Source organism: Poecilia reticulata, linkage group LG1 (genome assembly GCF_000633615.1).
Source record: "Poecilia reticulata strain Guanapo linkage group LG1, Guppy_female_1.0+MT, whole genome shotgun sequence".
NCBI lineage: Eukaryota > Metazoa > Chordata > Actinopteri > Cyprinodontiformes > Poeciliidae > Poecilia > Poecilia reticulata.
This window is the reverse complement of record NC_024331.1, coordinates 8,856,584-8,868,483: the sequence shown is the minus strand read 5'-3', so window position 1 is coordinate 8,868,483 and position 11,900 is coordinate 8,856,584. Positions and strand designations below refer to the sequence as shown.

The 11,900-nt window shown below is 40.6% G+C and overlaps 1 protein-coding gene across 1 annotated transcript; it reads right to left on the bottom strand.

The window, feature by feature from the left end:
• Positions 1-105: 105 nt before the first annotated feature.
• Positions 106-4,210, bottom strand: LOC103462438 (uncharacterized). Its single transcript, XM_008405235.2, has 2 exons — positions 4,047-4,210; positions 106-2,180 (listed from the first exon to the last, which is right to left on the bottom strand). The coding sequence occupies exons 1-2, from the start codon at positions 4,084-4,086 to the stop codon at positions 106-108; spliced, it is 2,115 nt and encodes a 704-aa protein (XP_008403457.1). The 5' UTR covers positions 4,087-4,210.
• Between the last annotated feature and the right edge of the window lie 7,690 nt (positions 4,211-11,900).

Genomic DNA, 11,900 nt, shown 5'->3' with positions numbered 1-11,900 from the left:
CCAGTTCTTTTTAAGAAGAAGGAACCTGTGGTAATACTATGCAAAACATTTCATAACTTGTACCTTTCTGTTTCCTTATTATCAAACTTGAATGCTTGTTGGTTCTTACCGTGAKCCATYGGTGTAGTGRACTRCRACAGATCTTCCCATGATGYTGTAAGGTCCAGTAAGCGGCATGTTCGGGTCCATGTAGACAGCKTTAAWSWTRTTCTGGCYAGTAAGCATCCCAAACTTCCCACTGATGTCCCCTATCTCATATTGGTCCACGGTGCCCACACCGGGTGAGGGAGAGCTAGMTRTKTTCCAGGCCARTGGGTTAAAGTKGCCAAGGATRTYTGYATTTGAGCAAGGATCACTGCTGCCAACAATAATGGGCAAKATRTGGACATGGTAGCCTCCAGCTAAGGACTGCARGTTTTCTAAGGACACAGTGATTYCTGTAGGGCCTTGAGGAACAGCTTGTGAGAATTTCACCTGGCCTCTGGATGATACASGGCCAAACCATGTCCCTAAMCTRGCTGTAGGGACCYGGACYTCAGTAACATTKGCACAAGCGATCCTCRGGCCTCCCCTTTCTGCTTCATGGATGACCACAGAACGACCAGTAATGCCAKWTATGTCTAACCAGGAAGTCACGTCAGTRAAAAAGTGTTTGGAYTTCACGYYGCCTATGTYGGTGTCAAGATTAATGGTGGTRTRYTTGTTGGCGARGTCGCCGGCCTCACAACATMGGGGSCAGGATGGTTTGCAGTGAAGGGCGTAGCTSSYATCAGTTGTGTTRATCTTAAAAGGATTCCAGTGRYCWCCTGTTGTGATACACCTCCCTTYRTCATCATCCCTMTCTGAGCTAATGGGGAATWCATGAACSTGCCAGTTATGGTTTTGAGTTGTTATTGTYGTGGGATCTCCGTACGACAGATCCATAAAGATGGACACATCTGACAAAGGATTGTTCACCAACTGAGTAAAGATAATCTTTCCCACCACAGGGGTCTGAAATGTGGCACTGGCTACTGTCACTGCACCAGGATAGCCAATGCTGGCACACGCGTACCTGTCACCACCGACCAGGTGAATCACAACTGAGCGACCTACAATGCTGTTCTGTCCAAAAAGAGGAAGGTTGAAGTCAGTGAATGTCATTTGAAATGTACTTCTACCAGAAAGAGACATRTGTTTGCCACTCAGGTCACCTATCTCATACTTGTCATGAGTTGATCCAGGCCCTGCAGGGTATGGTGGAGAAGTTGTGTCAACAGCAAACGGATTCCAGTGTCCACCCACATTATCATTTGAGCACTGGCCTGACCTGACTGAAGGGACGGGGAAATTGTGGACGTGGTAGGGGCCAACTAATTCCCTTAAGTTTGTCAGATTCACGCTAAGCTGTGTCACGTCAAACGGTGAAGCCTGACGGAAGTTGAAATATCCACTGATTCCTCTCATGTTCATGACAGCTCTSACTTCTTTCTCTGGTATGTTGTATACCTGAGCACACTTGTAACTGGACCCCACCTTGAGAAGAAGATACGAGTACTCTGTAAAGCTACTAAAATCCAGACGGGATTTCTGAGGACTCGTAGGGTTTCCGACTTTCACACTTCCCAGATTTGTTAAAGATGCTTCATCTAATCTATCAAGCAGTATGTTACAATTAGCTGCTGTACTTGTGGATCCAAAGATGTTGATGCTGATTTCTGGGGCATTCACCTGACCAATAGTCACGAGGTCAGCAAGAAGCCTAGGGTTGCCATTATTTACATTAGCACGTATGTAAATGTTACCAGCARCAGACTCTGTGAATCTCGCCTGGCGAGTCAGTTGTGTCTGACCTCGACTTACAACTGTGCATACTTTAATGCCGTCACATGTCTCCAAAGACACTGACAGGTCATCCAAGTTTGATTTTTGTTCAAAGAGAAGTGACACATTGATGGGAGAGGCGGAGGAAGGATTGGCAGTGAAGGTGAAGACGTTGACACCAATGTTTGCCTCAGAGCAGGGTTGAGCGAAGTGGCCGTACATGACGGGAAACACAGTGAGGGAAATGTTTACTGCAGCGCAGGATCCTGCACCTGACACGTTTAAGGTGGCTGTCTGGTTGTCRGAGTCAAACTGCACTTGGCCTGTGACTCCTCCCATGTTTAAAGGTGCTAGAAATGTGGCACAGGAAATGAAATCTGAAAAAAACAAGATAAGGAGGAGACCTATTAACAACCATTATCTAACCCTTTGAGTCTTACCATTGCTTCATTTTTAAGAGGTACCTCTTCAATATGTGATTAGTCTGTTTTTTAATAGTTATGGGATCCATTGTTATTAATAAACAATGAATGAAATCCACTGGTTTCTTTTGTCGAACTGTTTTAACATGATTAAATATGTTCAAAATTCCCTAAAAGCTTTAACATTTCTGATAAGACCATTTCACGTTTTCAGTATCCATCTAGAGAGAACTTAGTTTCTTCATATGCCTTGCAACAAACTGAGGGTTGGATTTCAACCACTGTCTGCAATGTAATTTGTTTTTCTAAGACATACTGAAAGTTTGTAGATAAAACTGAAACTATGTGAATACAGTTCCTACATTCAACAGCACAATGTGAGCGTAGGCTTAAAACACTAACTTAAGAACATTTACTCTTTAGACGTATGTCAAGGGGAAAAAAACTCTTCACATAACTGACCAAATGGTAATACTCATTTAGCTAACTGTATCTTTTTGCTGAATTTAAATGAACCCATTTAAATTTAATGGAATCCATTTCAAGTGGGATTTATAACCAATAGCTGCAATGATCCAGCAGATATAGAAACGAAGCTTTTGGTTTCATCCTAATCTTATCTGAAGCTGTATGAAGTAAAACAGTGGGGTCCGATTTCAGACAGGGGAGGGTCAAGTTCTGTATGCATTAGAGGTTTTCCTGCTTCAACGCACCTGAATTCCCTCCAAAGCATTTCGTCAAGTTCTGCTGAGGCCTGATAAGGACCCATTCATTTAAATCAGGGGTGTGGAACCAGGGGAACATCCAAAATATTCAGAATATTGACTCTTCTGGATCAAAATTTCACTTGATAATTCACCATTACACACTGACTAAACCACACATTCGCTTCATTTAGGACGGCATGCTGAGAAAATATGCTTTCGCTGCAATGTCGATATAACATAGGCCACCGAAAAATGTATGGGATGGAGAAATTATTTTTTTTTTAAATCAAGTATGAGTCAGGATGTTGTCTTTATTCTAAACCCAGTTTCATTTGCTGTTTACAAAAGCCCTGTTTTTTTTTTTTTAGTAAATAAAAGCAACACATGATTTGACATTAAAAAAAGTTTTTAATTCAGTATGATGTCATTGCCGGGAGTGAGGTATCATAGCCTCACTCCCGCCTCCACTCCCAAACATTCAAACACATCACTCAGGAAAAAAAGAAAAGAAAAAGTTATTAACTTGTGAAATCTAAGTTCCTATTTCCAGTGAAGATGATACCTCACTAATATTTTCTCTTATTGGTTACGGAATGAAACACAGAGATGAAGTTGTTTGCAACATGACAGATGGGCTCCTTTGTTAATACTTCAGTTTCTCTTCTACATAACATGTAGAAGCCACATTTTAAACACTGTGTCCACAATGTAACCCAGATGGTTTTGTTTGTCATTTGAAATCTAGGTGAAGGATCCTTTTCATTGATGCGGAAGGAGTTATCAATTTAGATAGTTTCCCTGTGGCATCAAGTTGAGCTGCGTTATCACAGCAGCGAGTTTTCATCCTGAAAACTGAGGGGATGATGCAACAAATGCACGGCTCTCAGAAAAAAGTTAAACATTACAAACTACTCATTCACAGTTTTGAACCAAAAGTCTCCGGACACGTGCCGCCGAGTGATATCAGCAACCAAATAGAAAAAAAAAAAGTCTCTCAGTAAATAACAGTTGTGAAATCCTCTGCATAACCCATGATTTAAAACAGTTCGGAGTGACTTAATTACTGCTATGACTCGCTTTCAAAAGACAAAAAAAAGAAGAAGAAATTACTCACCCAGTGCAGCAAACAGCAGGGCCGCTCTGAAAAGGCACATTTTGGCAGAGACGTTACAAGCCGAATCCAAACCTCTCTGCAGACATGTGAGCTGGGATGTTCAAGGAGAGCAAAATGATGCAGAATCTGAACGTGTGACTCTATAAAAGCAGATCAACTGTGGCTGTACTGTGCAGCCTCCCCTTTGCTTTTTTTTTTTTTTTATCTGGGACAGCCTGTGATTGGCCTGCATGGTAAAAAGCCTCCTGAGGGGAGGGAGGAAGAGGAAACCGGCGGAGATGGCATACATCTGCTTTGGTTAAAAATAGAGGTGAAGGAGGAAAAAAAAACAGCTGAAGAGTTGAAGATTCCCCCCTGAGAGATTCATGCTTTAAAATGTAATAATAATAATAATAATAATAATAATAATAATAATAAGGCTTTCAATTTACTCAAGGTTTGTCTTAATGTTATGTTTTTTGTATTTTAAAAATATATGCAAAGTTAAAAGAAGAACAGAAAAGGAAGCTGGTTTGGTTTCAAACTTGAGGTACAGTTTTGAATTTTGCGTGAGAAGCTGCCGAAAAAAAAAATCCCACGTCTGCATTGTAGTATGGTCGAAAACATCGCGGTTTTAATTTCATGAGCATATATGAAATTAAAAGCGAAGCAGAGAAGATTCTTCAAACAACAATTTGTACCCATGCTAGCACTGAAYGTTCGGAGGACGTCCGCTGAACGTCCGCTGACTGCGTTTGATCGACGTCCAAATGAAACGCCATTGGTCGACCGGAAGACTTTGAGTTGAACGTCCGCTGGACGTTCGTAAGGACGTTTTCCGGACTCAAAATTGACCACCATTAGACTTTCAGCGGACTTTCAGTTGAATGTCCGCTGACAACTTTTAGCGGACATTAGCATTTTATTGGAAAATAAAATGCTATATATAGTTCTTCTAGGCCAGCGGACATTCGCAGTAGGTCAAAATAAATTGCTATATATTCCAAGAAAAAAAGTTCGCAAGGTCTTCTAAAAAATGTATTTGTTTTACAAAGCCTCGTCCTCCTCATTGGGATGGTCATTTCCCATAGCTGCTGTGGTAGCGCCATAGTCTTTCCGATTCCTTGAGTGCTTCAGCCAGTCTCACCAGAGCCTGGATTTCTATGTCCTTCAGTGATTCTGATCCCTGGCTCTTTCGTATAGCTCCTAAAAAAGGCATACAAAATAATTTTTCAAAAACCGGGAAGTGTGCATTATCAAGAAATAATATGATCATAATGAGATTGGTGTGCAAGACAAAATAGGAAAAGCACTATCACCAAGTATCTACATTTCACACAGGATGTCTTGAAAACCAATCTGGATCTAATTTTGAGGATGAAAAGTACACAGACTTATACTCACTAAATATTACAGTCAGCAACTGCTTGTGAGCAGACAAACTTCTCTTCCCCTTTCACCCCAGGAAGCTGTACTGAGACTGTTCAAGATGATTTTAGGCAATATGTTGTAAACTGTAGCTCTCAAGTCTTTCCCTCCAATTACAGCCAAGGCATTTACCTTAAAAAGTAACACAAAGAACTTAAGTCAATATTTACACAGTATTGCACTTGACAGCAGATTACTGTGAAGAGAGACTAATTTCTTTTCTAACAGCGCCTGATTCCAGCTGTTTGTTCAGGGTTTCCAGCTCCTCTGGAGCAGAGGCCGGAAGGCTGACCTCATCCAGTGACTCCCAATCTTCAGCAGGAGAAGTGGGAGCCATTCTGGTGAGAATTGCTTGCAACAGTCTCCGGTTTTCCAAAATCCTCAGCTTCAGATCCTCGTAGGCTTTGGTGTTCTGGTAGTTGTCATTTGAAAAATAATAATATTTTTATACAGACAGACATATATATTCAGCAAAGTAACCATGTGTTGGTATTACGCAATTAAATGAGTAAACACCTATGACATACAGGACAGTTGATGCCTCATTTGCATATAATTTTGTCTCGTTCATGCTGTCATATTAAAATCCAAAAATGCCTTGCGTCTACAAATAAATAACAAAAATATGACTATACACACACTCAAAATGTGCTCACTTTATGTGTAACGTATTAATAATTTACCTGGTAGAGGAATTCCCAGTTGCTGGAGGAACTGGATGCATTGCGCGGGCCACAGGAGTGAAAGTGGTGGAGCTGGTGGCATCATTCGAGTTGGTGAAGGTGTAGGAGATATGATGGACTTTCAGCTGGAATTTGGTAGCACTGGAGGAGCTGGGCCCTGAGGGAGGCCTTTTCTTGATTTGAGTCTTTCCTCATCCTCATTCTCAGCATCAGAATAAACCAGAGTACGCCTGTGAAAAAGTAAAGAAAAATCATAAAGGTCAACATGATGTTTTTTCTATTAAAGCAAGTTGTGTGCCTTAATACTTGCCTACCTACATTTTTGAGTGGCTTATAATTCTGTAGATGATACAAATGTTTTCTAAAACAACATACATTGAAACAACACAAAGCAGCCCAATTCAAGGACTAAAAAAGGACTAAGAAAACTTACTTTCTTTTTCTTTTCCTCCTACCCTGCTGTGCTTCTGTTTCCGCACTAGTAAGCAGGTAAAATTAAGACAACACAAAAGACTGTTCAACGCATCCATTTGTTCAATTTATAACTCTGCTTACTGCCTGTGGGTCTCTTAGGCATAAAATACAAGGAGTAAACATTTCTAAGCAAACATTTTATGAGATCTGTACTAACAGTGCCATACAGAAGGCTTTCTGCTCCCTATTTTTTCATGATGTAGCACAAAGAAGTGCGAAAACATGAAGTGGCTCAAATATTGCCAATATTGGATGGTCGAAGTTTCTCATATTGTTTCATAACCATAGCGGTAAACCTTTTCAGATCTCCGTTGCTGACATGCCTGCTGTGATCTTTGTGATGTTGTTTATTCACCGATGCTCTCCTTCTGTGGAGGGCAGAGAATGTGTTCTACATGTACAATACAAGTCTAATTTCACCGTTTTAATATTTGCAGCTCTGCGGTTTAGGGGTTATAATGAAATTGAGAACAATGTGACTGAAAGAGGAAGTGACATCCATGTTGGTGTAGTAAGCCCAGGAGGAGACCCACAGTGTTGCGTGGATCAAAAGCATGTGAAATCGTCAGTGATTCCCTCTCCTCTTTGACTAAAATGTGCTGTTTTTGCACTCAAGCAGTCTTGAAGAAATAGGTTGAATTCATTTCAGATGAGTTAAGCATTAAAAATCAAAACTGCTGATATAATTTCAGATTCATCTAATGCTATTAAATGTTTTTTTTATTGCCATCTTTGCATTTTAAATAAGTAGTATTTATCCCATGTGGTCAAGTGTCCCTTGTGCAAGTCAATGACCAGAGAAGGGAGTGTTTCTGCGTCGTGCACCAGATGCAGAAACAGTCTGCTAGAGAGATAAGAACCAGAGAGTGGGTGGTTGTCTTCTTAGAAAGGGTTGTGTTGTTTGCTCTTACCAGAAAAACCAGTCCAAAGTCTTGGTCAACCCTAATTGACTGAAGGATACAGAGTTGAACAAAGACTGTGAGCACAGTGATGAGTGTCCTCCTTCACTGATGCTCCCTTCCCAAGAATCAATATTAAAATATACATAAAAGAAGAAAGAAAAAAGTTCTCACATTTTCAGACGTTTATATGACAATATCCAGAAGATTAGTATCTGCTTTAATGGTTTTAAGATTTCAAAAAGGCAAAACTAAAAAAAAAAGAAATGTAAACTTTTTCTAAGGTGGTTTCCATCTTTAGATAAAACTGTATTTTCCTGAATCTTTTTGAGGATGTTGAACCATGCTTTCCTGTTTCAAACACAAATGTGTCAAATGAAGTTAGACTTTCATCCATTCATGACGTAGTTTTAGGCAACAATCAGTGTTATTGAGTAAGTAAAAAAATGTTTTCTGTCATATTTGGGATTTCTTATTATGAAACAATTGAAATTCCCCAAACACCATAAGGTGAAGACTGTAGACTTTTGGCCTATATTATACATGTGGAAGTAACTCTTAAGTACATATTTCAGAAACAAACAGCCAACGTTTGCCATGTTTCCACAGCTCAGGTTTTTGTTCCCGTTTTACTCACACATTCAGCAGCTTTCCTGTGACTAAGCATGTAAGGAAAATGGAGAAAAATTGTCCCCCACCCTTTCTAAGAATATCCACCTGATGTCCGACAAAATACTCATAAACCTCTTCGACAGCCGGGAATAATTTTCAACAATCCTGCTTTACCGCTATGATAAAAAGAAGAAGAAATACTGAAGAAACTCTACCAGGTTCTGAAATCTGGTAGAGTTTCTGAACCTTGTCGAAGGGAGTGTTGACCACAAGAGTTCAGAACAACACACCACGCAATCCTCCTGGGCAATATATGTTAACACAAATGGAAAAAAAAGAGAAAGAAAAACAGCTGCTATCTTTGTACTGAGTGTATTCTTGTAGAGCTTTTGAACAATTAATCTTTTCTCTTACGGAAAAATTGAAAGCCTTTATGTGAAAGTCTGAATTTTGGGGCAGCTTGTTTGTACCCCCACCCCCGTCCAGTCCTATTATCTGGGTTGGTATAACTTGTGAAATGTTTCCTAACAAGAGTTTCAGGTGAGGTGTGGAAGCGTTCGAAACCCCCTGAGGTGTGGAGATTGAAAGGTGCACTGAAGAGTTTCCTTCATTGTCCGAAGTGATAGTGTTGCCGACATGAAAAGCGCCTCTCCTGTTTGAGATGCTTGATTTAGATTAAACAGCTGGGTGTTGGTAGAAGAAGCTGCCTCTCCTGTGCTCTGCCGTGCGTTTGCTGCTGTTTTACGTCAACTACGAAGAGCTCTCCGCGCTCTTTGCTGCACTTGGCTGCACTTGGCTGCATAAAACTTGCTGCTTAGTACTTGTTTCTGTGGTTTTATCTGATTGGACCAGCAGTCGTTTAAAGGACTGCGGAAAAAAAAAAAGAAGTCAGAAATACAGGGTTAAAAATAAGAGTTAGAGAAAAAAGTGATTTTCACAATTGCCATGGGAATCGATCTGCGGGCCGATGAGAAACACACAGACCGATGTACAGACACAAACAGAAACAGGATATAGGCACAGATTATATCATGCAGAACAACTGGACAGTCAGGTAGGTGTTTCGTTTTTTTTAAATATTTCACAGATAAAAATGATCATATAAATGCTTCAGTTTCACGTAGGCTTTGAAATTTCGCCACCCAGTCTGTGCTTGATATGTTTTGGGAACATGAATAGGCAAAACCTCCCGACTCTAAATGAGCAAAACTGGAAAAGACAGTTGTGAGTGTTGATTTTGTTATGTTTGTCCAACTTCAAGGCAACATGGCAACTTTTTGTAGACTTGCTGTTGATTAAAGTAATTTAAACCCCAAACGGTTATGTTAATCTTCAGGATGTGTGACTCCACTGGACAGCAGTCTCTCCCACATCATCCAGCTGTCTCCATGGCCCGAGGAATTCGTGATCAATGTCTCACTACACCCGAGTTTTTACAGCTCAGGTGTAGAGCACATGATAGACGCGCAAAACATTCCTGAAGTTATTTTTTTATTGTTGTAAGACATGCCTGTTAAGTGAATGAGGAAGTTTGTGTCTCATACAGGAGGGAACTGTGTACTTGCCCTGTCAGTAAGTCATTAAAAATATTGACACTGAATTGTTGGCAGCGGCACTGGATACTATGGTAAATTGGAGAAAACAACAGCCCTGTTTCCATCCAACTACACAGCAAAAAAAAAAAAATGTGACTAAGGTGTGTCTCCATCTACATGTTTGGAGCGAATCAAAGCACAATTTCGTCAGATGTTGACGCTGTTAAATAAGCAGTAGAGGTTGCAAACTCACATAAAATGGAGAGATTCTTCCCCTAAAAGCTGGAGGTTTGGATTTTAAAAACATTCCGAGTTTAGTGCCAAAATGCGCACAAAAAATAAATTTATGGAAACACGTTTATAAATAGACACTGTTTGAAAGAAGTTTCTGTTGCTTATGATTTCGCCTATGAAGCAACAGCTTTAGCGCGATCCACTTCAAAATAGAGGGAAGGCATCAAACCGCAGGTGTTAGAAACTTTTCTAAAAATGCTTGTTGAAGTGAAACCCATTTCCAGTCAGCGTAGGTGATGCAGATGTCAGCCCTGCTGAATCAAAGTACGAAGGTCATGGGGCTAAGTCCCAGCTGGAGTCTTACTATGAAGAGTCTACATGTTCTTCCCATGACTGGATTGTTTTCCGTTTACTGCAGATTTTTTCCAGAGTCTAAAAATTTGCATGCATGGTTGACTTGCCACTCGAAAGGCCCTTCGTTGTAAGTGATAGAGTTCGTGTTGTGTAATTGAGATGGGCTGAGAGCCAACAGCTCGACTCTTCAACAGCTCAGAAACGCATAGAGAGAGACCAAGAAAGAAACGTTAATCTCAAACCAGTGTTTGGGTTTTAACATGACCTGCCAACTTGGGTCAGTCCATCCCTATTTTCTTTAGATCAGTTTAGATCCGTTTCCAACCTGAGATCACTTTAAACGTTTAAATGAAGGCCAGGATCCACCATCTAAGATTCTAAGAAAGGAGTTCACAACTGTTTCCACTGACTTAAATATCAAAGCACAGAACAAGATAGCAAACCCTGCCAAGGTCAACTTGTAACCAGAGATGGTCCACATTGTTTCATCCAGCACTGTATAAAACCAGTCCTGTCACTATCAGTTAGCGCTGAGTACCTGGGCTGATAGTTGGAAACATCTCGTCTCGTTCTGTCAGAACGGTGTCTGTCAGTGATCCAGGTTTGGTGTTTTTCTGTGACTATTGCCTGTATGGTAATACATGTGCACTTTCACTGCACAAGAGGAGGAGAGAGGTTTTTCTTTCTTCGCACACAAATCCTGTGTACTGTTTCGATGTCCATCTGGGGAAAAATGGATTTGTGGCACATTTGACAATCTCCTATATGACAAGCATTCCCTGCAAATGAGATTCTGCAGCTTCTTTATTCAGATCAACGCCGCCCAGAATTAGCATGGCAGACGTTGTCTTGTAGTCTTGGAAGTATGACATTCTGCCCTACATATGCATTGACAATACTTATATTTGTCATTTGTTTGTCTTTGCTCCATGGGAAGTCGTTGAAGGTGTCCTCACCTCTCACCATGAGAGAAAACCCGTCTTTGTCCGTGCATCTCCAAAGGTCATGGTGATGTGATGAGGCTTCTCTCCGTCTCGTCACACTCTGGAGAAACCAATTCAAGCATAAATCCTGGAGCATTTGTCGAGATACGTCTTCTGATTACAAAGTGCATTTAGGTGGGACGTCTTCTTTGAACTTTGGTTGGGACATATTTTTTTTTGGCCTGCTTTAATGTAAAGCAGGGAGACTGGTCTGTCATTAACCAAAGCAAATAAAACCCCTCCTGGCCACAGCAGTACTCTCAAAGAAGCAATTTTGACGTCAACTTTAATTTTTTATTTTATTTTTTGGTGTCTGCAGAAATTAATTGTGCTTGACTAACTAACTCGCCATCTATAAGTAGTCTTTTTTTGTGTTTTTCCAGAAGCTTCTTCGGATGCTTTTACTTTTTCCCGAATAAAAGCTAAATTAAAGGATTATTCAATATATGCACAAGAATGTGAATAATGAGGACGTTCTCTCTCTCTCTCTCTGCGTCAGGTCTGGGATTTCGTCGGGAGAAGGCGAGGTGGGTCAATGGCTAGGATCCAGGTGAGTATGACAGGTGATTGTTTTGAATGAGGAAGTTTGTTTCTCATGTGCGTCTCATACATGAACCTCTGTACTGCCAGTTACTAATTAGACTTGGCAACTGTGAACTGTTGGCAGCACCAT